At 35.5% G+C, this 16,975-nt stretch overlaps 1 protein-coding gene across 16 annotated transcripts in view; it reads right to left on the bottom strand.

The window, feature by feature from the left end:
* SUGCT (succinyl-CoA:glutarate-CoA transferase) overlaps nt 1-16,975 on the bottom strand; it is a 324,219-nt gene that overhangs the window by 87,504 nt on the left and 219,740 nt on the right. Inside the window, exon 15 of one of the 16 annotated variants that reach the window (XM_072033303.1) lies at nt 466-531. The exons of the other annotated variants lie outside the window; for them this stretch is intronic. Within the exon in view, the coding sequence (XP_071889404.1) occupies nt 481-531 (51 nt within the window). The 3' untranslated portion in view covers nt 466-480. Of the gene's footprint in view, nt 1-465; nt 532-16,975 lie in introns of those variants that run through there. 16 annotated transcript variants of the gene reach the window in all.

Raw genomic sequence — 16,975 nt, 5'->3', positions numbered from 1 at the left:
ATAGAATCATCTAGAAGCATAGAATCATAGAATATCCTAAGTTAAAAGGGACCCATAAGGAACATCAAGTCCAACTCCTAAGTTGAAGTCCTATTTAGACCTTCAAGATTATCAAGTCCAACCATCAAATTCATAGCTTTTTTTGTCTTAGGCTCCCTAGAGCTTGCAAGCAAAGTAGTAAGTGGTATAAAGTAACATTTTCTTTTATTAGGGTTCTGTATAGGGACAGGCAAGGGGGGAACTTTTGATATAGCTGTGACTAGAAAGAAAAAACAGAATTTTCAATAGTAAGCTAAAGAATAAAAAATACAACAGAGAACTAACTTGTCCACATCTCGAGTATACATGTGAAGAGGTTTTATGTGAGCCCTACACAGTGAGTGCACAGTCTTTTTCTTTGCCAAACACAACAAGCCAACAAATACACATACATACCAGTGTCGCTAGTACAGAAGCAGACAAGGCAAAATTGCATTGCTCTCACTGGCGTACTCTATCTTGATCATTTCTGAAACAGTTTCTCTCCTCATTCTGTGCAGATGCGAAGGCAGGTAAATAAAAATTTAATAAGAAAATACTATCAAGAAGCAATAATGGTTGATTACCACATACGTTTCAGACAATAAACTGGTTTGGTGGAAAAACTGAAGGAACATGGGAATTGAAAAAGCAAACTGTCAACCAGTCTCTCCAAACATAAAAAAAAAAAAAAAAAAAAAAGTGGTAATGAAAACAAACAAACAATCAGTCAAACAACAACTACAAAATATATCAATAAGCAATAGAAAAATTAGGGAAATTTGGTTTTGATAGCTGTCTAAAACTTAGAATGATCTCAGAAGCTATCCTGGTCCAAGGAAGCCAAAAGACCACATGAGTAACTGTCCCTTTTGAACTCTTCCCCAGGTGAACATCCTCAGGATGAAATACAATTGTTTATTGTGTGTCTTGGTAACAGAAAATTCAATCCATCATTGGCCTCTGACTACCCATCTCATTTCCAGTCTTCACAATATCTGGTAAGTTATTGAGAAAATTTTCTCCCCACTAAAGAAAATCATCCTTTAAAATTTCAGTGTGATTAATAAGACATTAATGGACCCATGTCAGCACCTTGTCTGCTCAACTGTCACCTTTTGTGGTGTTTGGCAGTTCTCTTTCCCTGAAGCTGATAAAAGTCGACAGTCTTGATCAGACAAGAGGTGCACTTGTTGGCATGTAAACACAGACACTAAGAATTTTAAATTATACAAGTTAACAAAAAGAAACTGGTTTTATCCTCTCTGGAAAAATTTGTAACTCAGACCTATTACTGCTTGTGATGTTGCATTTGGCTGAACACCATTAATTTGAGTTCTTGTACTTGTTGCATGTTGGATGATTTAACATATTTGTTTCAAAACAAATGTCTTGCTATACATGCTGTATGAGGAGGCTTCTTTCTTCCTGCTGAAACCTGATCTTTATTAACCTTTCATATCAGAAGGAGGACTTTATATATAAATGTCTGGACAAAGTTTGTTTTATTTTTGACAGCCTGCATAGAGTGAGCCATCAGAGTACCTATGTCTCAACTCTTATATTTGTTATTTAGGAAAATAGGAACTAGCAGTCGTTTCTAGATCAGAAGAGTATGTACACATACAACTAAAAAAAAAATTATTTTAAGGTTTTAGTTCAGAAGTCAGGTTATTTATATCAATAAAACTATAAAACTACAGTTTGTATGGTTTACTGGTATCATTATTTTAATATGCATGATTTTAATTTTAATATGCAAGTCTAGCACCACCAAAGATGAAGACCAAGAATAGTCCAAAATGTTGTTTATATTCTAGTGTGGTATATAGGTCAAGATGAAATGGATCCATTGATCTTTGAGCTTTATCCATATTAATCTGTAATGAGTGGTAAAAATGCATTAAAAGGATAAGTGACAACAGGGAAGCTGATAGCTTAATTTCACAGCAAATTTTGAGGTTTCATTAAATGCTTTCATTCTGTACTGGAACAAACAACATCTTTTATGCATTTTTGTCAAAATTATCTTGTGCTCCCTTTCTGATTGAAACTAGAGCTTTATATAGAAAGAAAAAAAAAAAAAAAAAAAAAGTATGCTTCTCTCTGTGTGGCCTCAGAGAGGGAACTGTTTTATGGAATAATGTTTTATGCTGATAATGAAGTTGTATGGCCAAAAGAATCCAGATTCTTTTGCGGGAGATCCCTCCCTCCTTGCCTTATTCAAAACATAACTTTCAATCCCCAAAACATAAATCAAGGTTAAAAAGTTAGACTGAGTGCCAATACTGAGAATCAAAGGGCTCAGCTTTAGTGCTCCAATTAAAATTAGGCCTATAATGTAGAACAGACCAAAAAGATTGTGTCTGATTATAGTTGGAACTACTCTAAAAGATTTTAAATTATTTTGCTAATAAGTGGTCCATTTTACATCCATAATGGGATTTCTGAGGAAACTGTAGAAGTTAGAAAAAAACAGCCATGATTGCTCATTTGTCTTTCACAAAGCTGCCTCCTTTATAACTTTATATGGTTGGAACCACATCTTTTGTGAAGGATGACCATATGTCCTTTGTATACATTACAGTTATGACACTGTATGACACCTACTGAATAAATGAAAAGAAGCTTAAATTTAAACATAGAAAACCTATATGCAAGAGATATTTTTGGCAAACCACTGAAGGCTTCCTCTCAACAGCAATGGCCCATGTTTGTAGACTGTTCCGTTAAAATTATTTATAATGCATATTAAATGAGTGCTACACCAATTAAAATAAATAGGTAAATGAAGACAATGAAGAAGGAGGAGAGATGCACTACCAAGTATACTTTTATCCTTCTGTTTGAAAAATCCATATTAAACTGTGGGACCAAAGATAAAGGTGCAAATGGGTCAAATTCATGCCAAATGGAATTTTTCAATTTCTCCATTGTAACTTTGTGTATGTGCAAGAGGCCAGACTGGAAAAAGAATATGTTATAATACAATACTCAGAGAGATGGCCAAAAGGGAATTATTGCTCTGAATTAAACAGATGGATTTCCATGCCAAGCTATGTTGCTTTTGCCTTTCCTTCACTCAACAGTAAGGGATCAAATGTAACATTTCCTTTTCTTTCTTTTTTTTTTTTTTCCTACAGCTTTCCTAAGTGAACAGAAGTATAAAGATATTCATGATACAATTTAAACAGAAAAATTAAATATTGAAACTGCAGTATAGTATGGTGACCATATGCATTAATCCTCAAAAACACAAACCAAAATATTAATTCCCTTATCATGCTGGAAAAAATTTGATTGCTGACATAAGCACCTATTACTGCTAAGTGGTAATTTACAGTGACTATTTTTTAAATGTGGAAAGCTATGGATACAATAAATAAAAGATAGAAGAAGTTAACTGACATAATCTGGAGATCTACTCCTAATATTGTAAAGGTTTGTTTCTTTGGGGGAGGGTTAGTTTTTATTTTGGTTTTATTTCTTACAGTTCCACAGGCATGTCATAAGAGATTTCAGCGAAGGAGGCTAAATCCTTGTTAGAGAATTTATAGAACAGAAACAAATAATTTCTCATCTCATTCCAGAGTGTTGGTAATTACTGCCTTTGACAACTGCAATTCTTTGCTAGGCCGTGTACTTTTTCTGACACGGGGGAATAGAGTGTTTTGTCATGTGAGGATTTCATCTTCATTATAGGCCAAAAGGTTATGCCAGTAGGAATATTTTTTTTAAGCTAGCTTTTCTGTTGAGATCCTTAAGCAGTATTTTTTTCCTCTCTTTCCTACTTTTCCTCCTCTGCTGACACTTTACATAGAAGCCAATCTTTTTTTTTTTTTTGCAAGAGAGCAGAGTTCTTGGAAAGAGTATATAACTGTTTCACTAGGAAATCTGTATTTCCAAGCTGACTAGAGACATAAAACAGATATAAGGAATTAAGTATTCATCCAACTACCCCAGCCCTTCTCTCCCTTCAGACAGCCTTAGGTTTCCTGGGTACACCACTTGTCATTCAGTGCACATCTAAGGATTCAGATCCAACAATGAAGCCTATGCTAGCTGTAGCTGGATTTTCAATCATTCAGTATGCTGAAGTGAATAAAAACAAAACAAAAAAATGCAGCACAGAATGATGGAATATGTATTAAGGTAGTTCATGGCCTCCACCAAATACCCCATTTCAATGAGTTTTAAAGAAATCTAGAATTTTGTTCTCAGTGCCATGGAATAAAAATAGTTATATTTTCCACTTCTTGTTGCCAAATGTGAATAAAACAAATCCTACATAAAAATAATATTCCAACACTACTGTTCTTCAGACCAATTCTTTCATGGATTTTTTTTGTTTTGTTTTATTTTTCTAAAGAATTTTTGTCACGTATATCATATCATACATGCTCAGACTGTTCAATAACACTACTCTAAAATTCTGACCTTGGGGTTTTGGTGGTCTTTTTCTTCCTTATCTATGTATAACACCTATCACACATGTATCGCTACCAAAATCCCCTAAATTTGGGATTAAATTCAGTTAAAGAATTCAATACTTCCATTATATGAAAAACAGATCATATTTCATTTTATGAAATGAGCTATTTGCAAAACTAAAAAATGCCAGTGGAGGACTGGATGAATCCGTTTTAAAAAATTTGTTTTCTTCAGTGCTAAAAATCATATTTCTGTTGCCAAGTAAAGGCAGAAAATATTGTTTACATGATGATCATAATGAGAACTTTTTTTCATAATAAAATTATCATTTAAGGATCATAGGAAGAAAACAAAGATTCTTTCTTCTTTTGATAAATTCAATGCCAAGTCACTAACCATTTTTTACTTGATTTAGCTGTCAAGAGGAGAAAGACTATAAATTCAAAGCCTGTCAATATCTGTGTTGGACTGCTTTAAGGACAGACTATCATTTTAAGGGTTTTCCTTTTTTATTTCTGGATAGCTGCAAAGAGTTTTCCACTGGGTGAGCATAGTTCCCCCCAAAACATAGTTTAAAAAAAAAAAAAAAATCTAACCCAGATTCAAAGAAAAAAAGATGTTTTCCTTATAGAATAAGCTCTGATCTGGTGTTGCACTGTATTGACTAATATTTTGTGTTCATATCCAGAAGTCTAATAAATATGTAAAATCTTTTCTCTCTCATATTCATATACATATATACACAAATACACATGTAGATACACACAGACAAATACAAACACACACAAACATTAGAACACATACAAAATGCTCAGAATATCTGGCCTCTTACCAAAACCCTCCTCTAAGAATTGAGTGCTTTATACCTTAGACATTCTAGAAAGTACTTGCTAATGTAATGACTTAAAAACAAAATAGATTTGCATAAATTAATTATAGGAAATTTTATTTTGGGGAGTAGTGTATGATTTACAATCCACATACTATTTCAGGCAGAATATCTTGTTTCCCTCTATGTTGACAAGAATGGTCATAAAGAGATATCATCTGACACTGTAAATCTGTGTTTTAAATACAAATTGGTCTGTTCACACTGGCCATTTTTTTCTAACTACTGGAAAATGCCAACAGCCTCCGCAGAGGCAAGAACTACATTTCTGTGTTTTCAACTTTATTGGATTTGAAAGACAGATTATATTTATGTTAGTGGTTTTTTGCAGTTTAATACACAGAAGACTTAAAATTATTGCTACTGTGAGACCCTTAACTATGAAAAAAACATTGGAATATGACCAAAATCTTTGTTAGCAGCCAGCAATAGCCAATAGTGCAGAAAACTAGTGTTCTCAATATGGCTTATGACAATCTATGCCAATATCAATGTTGTTTATTGTGCCTGCTTCCACCAGTAAAAACTTCCTACAGTGATCTGTCATTACTGCTAGTCATTTCTGCTAGTTATCATCTTTTAGTCACCCAAAATTTTCTTCTACTATACACACTGTTTTACGTATTCTATAAAAGAGTATCATGACATAACTGCTGATGACTAAGTATACTAATGAATATCCCATGAACAAACCACCAGCAAGTTTCCTCCCTCCATGGAAAGAATATGTGAAATCAGCTCAAAACATAACCTCTGTGCAGTCCACAGTGTGCAATGAAAATAATATGTCAATGAGTCTGTAACATCGCTTTCTCTTGAGTATAAAGTTGGCGTTAAAATTTCCCTTGCCAAATCCCCCTCCTGACTTAGGTGGGCAATTTTCCCCAGTTATCATTTGGCATTTGCAGTTTTACACATTTAAACTACAAAATACTTTGACTGTACTTCAGATCTTTAGAGTGAGACCATACATCTATTCTGTGCTTGTACAGAGGCCTGACTGTGCTTAAGAGCTATGATAAAATTATAGGGATGTTGTTAAGAGACAGCTGCTTTGTCAGAATTAACAGAACAAACTAAAACTCAGTCTTGCAATTAACTTCTCTGCCCCAGAAAGAGCCTACATTTACTGCTGCTGCTGACCAGCAAAGTCTTAGATAGCTTACTGTAATGAAATGAAAAATGAAAAACCACTCCCTACATACAGATGAAGACTGGAGAAAGAGGAAAAAAAAAAAAAAAAAAAGAAGATGAAAGGGAAGGGTCATCTTCCTCAAATTTAACAATACTTTAAAAAATATACATTATTTTATAATGACTATGTCCTTTTCAACAACAGCAGACTCCTTTCGATCAGTATAACTTTTTATACCAATTCCCATCGAAATCCAGATCTCCTTCTGATCAATAACAGTTTTCAAAGAAACTGCAGCACTAACATGAGATCCAAACCTGAAGGGCAGTCATAAACAAATAACAACTTATTCCAAGGATGTGATATCACCCTTTATCCAAAATTTGCTCTTGCATTTCCTTTGAACAAGAGGGTGTTGCTGAACCTTTTATCTGATATCTTTCATTCCTAAGACATGGATAACAGCTGCATATTCCCTGCTATCTCCATATTGAACGAGTGTTACAGAGAACACAGAATAGCAAGATGAACCAAACAGCTGAATAACTAACATAAACAGACAAAAGTATCCTCTTTTTCCTCTTTTACTTCAGTTGAAAAATCCACTGTAAACTTAGTTTTAAAAGGTGGTGATATTCTTTTTTTTTTTCTCACTACCTGAATAGTGCTGGACAAAAATATTACAAAATGTTAACATCACTCTTCTGCAAAGTCAGGTTTGCTGGACATAAATAAGTTTATTCGAAACACATCCATCACACACATCTTGTTTTATTAACTGAAGTGATGCAGATGTATTTAAATACTTGAGGTAAAATTTAATTTTTTAATGCTGCTAACTAACCAGAAAGTGTGTGAATGAAAATTTATTATTGTCTACTGGTTAGTTTTACCAGATGGCTGTATCAAACAAAATATAATTTTTATGTTCAGATAAATGCCTGCATTTTTGGTCACTTGTTTCATGAGGGTACAAGTGGCAAAATAGGCTCTATATTACTCATTCTCAAACTTAAACTGGAGGCAAATCCTATGATTTGATAGAATCTCCTACTGCACATGTAAATGTACATGGATGTGTGTGTGCACTGAGCATGCATGTGCGTACACGAACGACACAACCACCATCCCTTTTTACTGTTTCATAACATTGCAATCCACAGGAGTAAAGTGGCACAGCAAAGGTGTTCAATGACAGAGGTGTGTGGAGAACTTGGGAAAGACAAAAATTAGTTTGTACAATAGCAACGTCAGAGGTGAATTAATACTAGGTTCTCCTTCCTCAAATTATGGAAATTAGGCCTAACATAACTTTGATGCTAGTCTGTAAATCCACTTAGTCCTGTATCTGTTGCGAATACTCTCCTGTACCTCCTTCAAGAAGGTACTAGAGTATTGGCAATAAACACTGGTTCTCAGGTGGCTCCATTTCACCTGTGGCTGACAAAGTAATCTTGGTGAAGAAATGTGAAACAGAAAAATCTGACTTCTCTTCCAACCTTGTACTGTTTTCCCATGGCCTGCTCAAAGCCCATACAGTCACTTTGTGCCCCAGTTTCTCAAATTGTATTTTAATTATGAAATATGCAACATACACCAAGGGTAGTAAGTGAGTTAAAACAATATTAGATTAGGAAGTATAACTGTAGTGTAGAACAGTTGAAAATAAAAATAGCCTCCTATAGTTAGAAAATGTATTAAAACACAAAATAAAATGTCCCATAATGTTTTAACCATTATTAGATTAAGACCTGTAACTTAAACTGAACACCCCCTGGTTTCTGGGTACATAAACCAGTACACAGATCACAATTTTGGACTCTTAAAATCATTTTATGAATAGCTGACAACTTGTTTCTCTGCAACTCCTTCCTGTACCAAAACCTATTAATTTCTTCTGTTAGCATATGCCTTTTAAAGATATCTGCGGATGTTTAAAGCCTTTGAGAGAGTTTGTGCATGCGTGTGCACACACGTGAACTTTCAGTATTTTCTGTAACATTTGGCCTGCACATGGAGAAACCTGTGATTTAAAACTCGCTAAAGATTTCCAGACAGGCCCCTAAGCAATACACACAGATGAATGTGCCAGGGGACAGTTATTAGAAAAGGAGAAGGAGATTTCTACAACTCTGTAAGAGGGATGCAGTTTATCACTAAAATAAGCATGCATTCAATTTAAGTGCCTCATTTTTCTGTGTGTGACTTGAAGCAAACAATTTGTTTAGTTCTATTTTGCAAACAGTTTGTGTAGTTCTATTTTCTCAATGATCAAGACAAATACATTAAGACTGCATTTTTCATAAGTAACTGGTTACTTTGAATGCTTCCATTTTAAAGTGCCTAATCTAGGGATATCTAAGAATATGTGCCTAGCACTTCAAACAATTAAAAGAGGCAGGAAACTGCAAAAAGTTATTTTCATTCACGGTACTTCATATTCAAACTGTCATATAGTGCAAGCTGGCATTCTTTTCTTGACTATGAACAAACTGAACTCCCAAATGACGCAGGTATTTGGCATGCAATAGCAAAACTCCAGGTTGGATTCAATGCCACTTGGATGAAATTATATCTACAGGATTTAAAAGCAATTATGTTTTGCACACAGCTTTTTCTTCTGTAAGAGTCCCAAATACATTTCATGATTTATACAGCTAGATAGCACTTCCAGTGAATGATATGCGATTTTTGAGCCCGAGTGAAAATGATTTATAAGTTCAGGTTGAAATCAGCAGTAGTTTTGTAGAAAAAAAAAAAAAAAAAAAAAAAAAAAAAAAAAAAAAAGCTACTAATCTAAGACAAATTACTTAAAAACCTAATTAATTCTTTCTAAATTATGTTTCTATTTCAAAATTCACTTTTAAACAAAATGAAAAAGAAAAAAATATTTTAAAACTCAACAAAATATTTTGATTTGTGATGACAGGGTTATACCTTTCTGTGTTGTGGTTTTGTTTTTGTTTTTTTTTTTCACTGAAAACAACACAAGAATAAAAAATAAAAATTAAAAATTAAAATTCAGGTCCTCTCACTCTGGGAAGCAGTCCTCATTCACTTTCACTGGGATCTTGTTCATCCCCAAATCCAGTTGCCTCTCTCCTTTTCTGAAATGATAAAAGGATCAACTCCACTCTACATTTCTAACCACATTTTTTTTTGTCCACTCACAATTCTTCTTCCTCCTTGGCTTCCTTCTCCAACCATTTGTCTGCAGCTGGATGTCATTCTTGTGCTGGGGTTTCTCTATCGATCTCAAGGCTCCTGTATCCCTGAGTCACATCCTCTCCCTAAATCTCTCCTTCCTTCTTCTCTTTGGCTTATCTGTTTCATGTTTTTTTCACACAAAGAGGACACTACATAAAATTCACATCATTCTGCAGCCATTTATTTTGAGATAAGGCACCATATTTAAACCCAGGCAATGAATTCACAAACATCATCTGCAATTCCCTTATTTTTATAAGGCACTGTTCTATGAGGGTGGTACTAGCTTGCCAATTAAAATCACTAACTGCAGTTGGCAAAAATGCATGCATTTCAGAAAGACTTTAGCTTATATCCACAAACTCACTGCCGGCATTGTTTTTTCTCATAGTATGAGAGCTGAAAAAAAAAAAAAAAAACAAAGGAGCAATAAATACAGAAGGGTGCTTCAAAGTTGAAAAATGAGCTCTCAAAACACATATGTATTTTTATAAACAAAGATTAAACCAGATTAAGCAGGACCTACATTTAAAAGCCTTCCTGTAGGTGTATGGGTGTTCGTCTGTCTTTTTTTTTTTTTTTTTTTTTTTTTTGAGGAGCAAGTTTGTAATTATCTGTCAAAGAACAAAATAGCAAGTGTGTCTGGAAATAATGCATTATTTAGAGAGAGTGACTACTTAAGAAAGAGGCTTTCATCACAGGATACCTTCTGCTGAGACATACAGTTTACCTTGTACCATTATTTTACTGTAACTTAACTCCTGTCTTGACACTCAGTTTTCAATGAAAACAACCAATGGCTACTTACTAAGCCAGCCTACACTAAAAAACAACCCCTACCCCAAAACCTCCCCCCCCCAAAAAAAAAAAAAAAAAAAAAAAATAACTCCAAATCTCTAAAAAGAAATACTGAAAAAAAGGAAATACTGAATATAGTAAAAAAAAATATTAAAACTACTTTTTTATTCTTTTTTTTTTTATTATTTGTCATGAGACTGAACTCAATTTCAGTGCAGTTGCTGAAGAATATTAGGTCATTCTAATTTTAAGGCATTTTAGTTCCTGCAATGAGAAGCAAGAAATATTTCAAGGCCAAATCTGTTGCTTTTGTGAATGCTACCAGGCCAGACGCTCTCCTATGAAATTTTACATGGAAAAGGCAAGCTAGGAAACACTGTTAGGAAGCCATTTATAGCTCCCTAATTCTGTAAGCCCCTGGTTGAGACAGCAGAACACAGCCGCAGTATGCCCTGACACACATATACACACACCCTTCTTGCCTACATGCAATCAAGGGCTGGTGGGACAACTGGGTACAGTGACAAGGGGCTTCATGCACCAGGGGAGTTCTTCAGTGGGCAGGTGGGAGCACATTCCAAGTCCTTTCATTTGCACACACACTGCAAAGGTGGCTATCGTGGCCTTTATGAACTCAGGTTATCTGACTAGGTGGAAAAGGGATCAAATGCAATAGGAATATAAGGCCTCTTAAGGAGACTTTTTTTTGATGTTGCTGTTACAAATACTGCATGTGAAGTGATTAATCCTCGTACATTTCCATGGTACTGTTGCAAACATGAAGCTTCCATCCTGAGGACTATATGTGGAATACCATTTTCCCCTTGCATGTGAAAATCAGGTATTTACACCATGTTAATAGCCATCTGTCTTATACATTTTTTTTCTCTGCACTGTATACCACAATGTACCTTTTTCCTAATGTCATAAACACACCTTCATATCGCTTTTTTTTTTTTTAAAAAAAAAAGAGAGAGACACACACCAAAAACAAACAAACAAACAAAAACTTCCTCAAAAGAATACAACAAAACAACTCCATAGCAGGTGGACTCAGAAAAAAAAAAAAAAAAAAAAAAAGTGATTTCAGGCTTTTTATTCACTCTGCAATATTCCCCCAACATAAACATCAAATTGCAGGTGCATGCAAAATACTTCTGTTATGACAAGAGCTGCATATCTTCATAACCAGCAGTTCTTATAATGACGTGTGAACTAAATGCTAACTGGAATAAAATGGACAAAGGCCAGCAAAGTCCCAAGTGGCAGTCATGTACAGAAGAGGGACTAAACCACATGAGAACAAATGCTCACGTGGCTGATGATCCAAAGGGAATTACCATTTCCTTGTGTTTCTTAAAATTCTAGGGTTACAGGAATAGTGACTGCACTGTAACGTGATTTGAGCTCACAACACTGAGGGATGCTGAGTGGCATCATAAACATCACAGTGAATCATCACGTAAAGTAAGGGACAACAGACAGGGTTAAAGGTTGAAACAGAGAAATTGCCTGATTCTTAAAGACTGTAGCTGGCAAAGTTTACACCTTTGTTACTTCCATTTAATAAAAACTGCATGCCACAAACTATCAAAAAAGCACATATTTGGACCAAGAATTTAGAAGACTGAGACTTCTTGGAAAAAGCAAACACTATATTCACTTCCACTTGTCCAGTTCTGCGCCTTTGTACTTCAAAACCATAATCTTCTCTGTAAACTCCTTCTTGAACCTATCAAACTCCATCGCAGTTTCAACATTTGCTTCTATTATTGCAATGGGAATGTTGTACCTTATTCTGTCAGCCTAATTCTAGTCATGAACAGACTCTCTATGCCTTTACTTGAACAAGTGTGTCTTTCCTTTTGAAATTTGTACCTTTAATTTATTTACAGGGAGCAAAAATAATCTCTATAACTACTTTTTTGGTAATTTAAGCAAGTCATGCTCTTTATAAAGAGCACATAAATAGCTAGGAAAATGTTAGACTGACTGCAGCACAAGCTGGAAAATCTTATGGAATTAGCTAACAGAAAGAAAAGCAGATGACTGCATACAGGTACAAGCTTACTTGGGACCTTAAGACAGGTTGTCTGGTTTCTAACACGCTGAAGAGAGTGCTACTGTTCTTTCTTCTCTTGCTCCTTGTTTTAGAGAGAGTAAAGCAGGCAAGGCTATACCTTTCTATCTGATGGTCACGCAGCTCTTGCAAAGCCGATGTGAAAAAGGTTTAGGATATAGGCTTACAGTGTATTTCCTTGGATACTAATATTTCGCCTGTGACGACACAAAACTAAGAATAAGATTTGAAAAGGACTGTGGAAAAATTTCAGATAGGCCACTAATAGTATTTTAAGTGTACAGTAGCCTGTGGAGAAGTGCCCAGGGTACCGTGAGGACAAGAACTCAAAATATCCTAATCACAATGTCTATAAGCAGAAATCACCTGTATATTCTACATCAGTAACCTTTTAAAAACATACTTTAATATGACATTTTTCATGAAGAATAAATTCTCACCTCTTTTCCCCACTTGTGTAGCAAGAAGTCAATACAAATCTTCTAGTGTAACCTTCTGCCTGTAGCTAGATGTCTTATCTTAAGATTGGCCGTACATTTACAGTGCGTTGACAAAAGAGGCAACTTCACTGAGTAATGGTTTCCAGTACTTTTCTTCATTTCTTTCTTATATAGACCATAAGGAAATTTCTATCCTGTTGACTTCAAGGACCTAAGGATGCAAGTCTTACTTTAAATTCATTAGATTGTGAAGCTTTTTCCTCTAGGTCAACTAGTAAAGGTGAAATTCATCCCCTCTAAATTCAGACAGATGAAAAGTAAGCACCTCGACTCACCTAGACAGGCGGGATGAACTGCCATCTAGAGGTGCCCCTGCTCCATTTCTCTTCACTGAAAACTGACTATAAAACCTGCTTAGACTATATGAGTAACTTGAAAGCTAAAATGAGGCAAAATGAACACCTCCCCTCCACCTCCAGCTATTTAAAAAGACCCCAATGCTTTGGGATTTTTCTGTAAAGATTCTGCAGCTAATTTTAGATTTTTAAATCTGTGTCTTTATTCACTTTCTCAAGGTAAAGCATCCTATTAACTGGATGCTACAACAGACTGAGATGAACTTTGATGAACAATGTTAAAGTGCCCTGGTTACGGACCAATGCTACATGGGAATGACCTTACCCATTGCCACCTCGGTTCCTTCATCTGCCACCTTCAAGCACAAACCAAAAAGTTCACTAACTTGCTAGCTGTGCAGGAATTACATTTGATTTACAAATCAAACTTTGGACACATATCGGTACTTACAAGTGGGGGTACAGTCTTTCATTCTTGAGAAACTGCTTTATGACCTTTTTAACAAAACCTAATGTCAAGACTGTTATATCAAGTTTATGCTAAGAACTATGTTATCTCTTCTGCAAGAATCATTTAGAAACATGTTTCCACTGAATAAACCCAGTATTTCATTCATCATCCTCATGAAAACAGCTCTGTATGTTAGTGTTGCACCATGTCACTGACTTGACTTTCTTGTTAATTTGAGACATAGCTCAAACCTATACAGACACAACTCGTTAGCTCTGTTTTGCAAGACTTTCCACACATTTCTCTAGAAATTAAAGTTTCTTGTTATGCTGGGGTTAAGGTGCAGTGGGAAGGGTGTGGGCAAACAGGGAAGGGAGATGACATTTAAAAATGCTTTATAAAACACCAGATGTTGGAGAACCAACGGAGTGGAACAATGTATTTGCAATTATCAAAAGAAGAGAGTTGTTTGTCCGCATTTTTAAAAACTCATGGGATACTTTTAAGTCACTTAGTTGTGGTCTTTGTGTGTGTGAAGAACATAGCAAACGCCCTTATAGATTTGATATTTAAATGACATGCACAACAAGGGAACTGCTTGATGTGGTTCAGCATTTGCTCTTGTTACACTCTGTACTATGCTGTAAACATTCCAGCTGTGTGAATAATATAAAAACTATGTAAAAGTATTTTGCCCTTCTTCGTGTATCTTCTTAGTGCATATTTCAGTTCTACAGTGTTGTCATGGGCATATTGCAACATGATCCTGGAAACACCCTACTGTATAGTTCCAATAAGCTAACAAGAAGATTGTACTTCCTAAATTATGCTTACAGCTTCAGTTTCAGAAAAAAAAAAAAAAAAAAAAAAAAAGAAAAAAAGACAGAAGCCTAAGAGCTATGTAGATTTCCTATTCCCCAGCAATGAGCAGAGTCATTTATATATATATATGTACACATATATTGTCAGTAGGAGAAGAAAACATTTTAACACTCAAGCATCTCTTCCTTCTAAAAATTACAGAAAAGGACACATTCACTTAAAATCAATCCATTCTCACACATTTAAAGAGCTGTTGCTGACGTTTTACACAACCTGACAGATATTTTTGTTTGGAAACAATTCTGCTTGCATATTACATCATTTCTATATTGCTCTAGAAATGTTCTGCAGAGGCTAGGAGACAGAAATCTTGAGCTCTGTGTTCACTTTGCCATTAACTGACTGTGCTCTTTTAGACCATTTAATCTCCCTGTGCCTTGGTTTTCCCATCTGTAAAAAGCAACTGTTATAAATATTCAGCTCTCTGACAGAGGTGTTGTCAATGCCAAAATATAGTACAACTCTGAAAATTGACTATGCAAAAAGGCATCTTCTGACTCAAAGAGACTCTCCCTTGGTGAAATCCACACATGAATTCACATGGCCTATACACCACATAAGCCCCATTTTGTGTGCTTAAGGAGAACTTTGCTATACAGTGGGCTTGTGTAGAGTGATGGATTTGATTCCCCAGAGGATATTCAGGCACATGTGCTGACTTTGGTGGCAAAAAAAAAAAAAAATTATTTTTATTGATTTTACTCCTGATGGTCATGCAGAACATAGCTGAGATTGATGCACCTGCAGATTCCATTCCATCCTGTTCCCCTTCGATACAATCATTTACTGTTCTTTCACATAGAGCAGCAACAGTGAGGCAACACTATTGAAAGTGTTGGAATTGCCTACAAATCTCCAGGGGAAAGAATCTGAAGGCAGAGTGATAAAATGAGCCTTGAAGCAAATTGGACTGCACAGGTGTAAATAACTTGGTCAGCAGAATCTTTATAACCAGTGATGATGAATACATTGGGAAGAATCCAATCAGCTTTCAGAGCAACAGCTCTGAAATAAGGATAAAGAAAAGCTTGTTTTTAGCGGCAAGCAGCAATGACTTGATCATGAGTTTCTGCGGACAACTAATATTGAAGGTTTCAACACCATTTCTGCATCAGCTTTTCAAAAAAAAATGTTAATGTATTAATACTTGAGAAGAACTGTAAAATCCTGAGATGAAAGGCAATGCAGAACATATTCAAATGCCTCTCCTTTGGGTTTTTGTTCATTTACAGGAAAACAAATCTTTGCTTCTTAAGAATTCATCTGTTCGTTATATTCCCATTGTTTGTGTTTATGATAACCATTTCCACAGCAACTAATTAGGAGGAATCAAGAATTATGGTCTGAGATGAGGCCTGTAAGGAGCAAATGAAATCATACAAAACACATAGGAGGTATTTTAGTGGTCCTCTGTTGAGCTAAAGCAATGAAGTAGGGAAGCCACAATTTACTACGCAAAAGTTAATTTCTTAAAGTTGAAGAAATTCAGGCAAAGCTGTGTCTTTTATTCACTGGCCCATTTTCTTGCACATATAGTACACGTTCAAAAATAGGAATGACTGTACCAAGTCAGATCAAAAGTCCAGGCAGTTCAATGACTAGGGAAAGAATATAAGCAAATATGTGGAGATACTTTTCCAGAATACTGTCACAGTAAATTTCAGCCCAAGACTTCCATATGGATGTTATTCAATGTCAGAGAATCAATCCTCCTTCACATAATGCCGCTATACAAAACCACATTAGAGTCTTCCTCTGCAAATGGCTGACTCTCTTACTGTCTTGGAACAAAGTGTGAGGAAAGGGTTCATTAATCCCTCATGTTCTTTGGCATGTTGTATTGCTCTTCAGCTATTGTTATAGAAAACTGCTAAATATCAAAATCATGAGCATCTGAGCAAGGCTTGGGTCAAAGCTATTGATTCTATGGTTGGGTAGAATATGGCCAAGGGCGGGCTTGTGGAAGTGAAAGTGGATGGAGCATTCAGCCAGCTACAGCGCACATCAGTTCACTTATATCTCAGGATGTTTGTCATAGCAATTTTGGCCATCCAATGGCCAGCCTACCTATTTAGCAAAAGACCAAAGAGGGATAATGACTTATATCACTAAGGTGGAATTCAGACTAATACACTTTGCCACATTCCCTCAAAACCATTTTAGCTTACCTAAAGTACTTTCCTCCAGAGGTGCTAAGTAGCTCCCCTTATCAGAGCCTCTGAGTCTTAGAGAAGTCACTTTGTTTGCTACACTGCTTTACATCATCGAGAAGCTTCAAGATGCTCAAA

This window comes from Anas platyrhynchos, chromosome 2 (genome assembly GCF_047663525.1).
Source record: "Anas platyrhynchos isolate ZD024472 breed Pekin duck chromosome 2, IASCAAS_PekinDuck_T2T, whole genome shotgun sequence".
In the NCBI taxonomy this organism is placed as follows: domain Eukaryota; kingdom Metazoa; phylum Chordata; class Aves; order Anseriformes; family Anatidae; genus Anas; species Anas platyrhynchos.
Note: the sequence above shows the minus strand (reverse complement) of the source record. Positions and strands in the feature narration are given on the sequence as shown.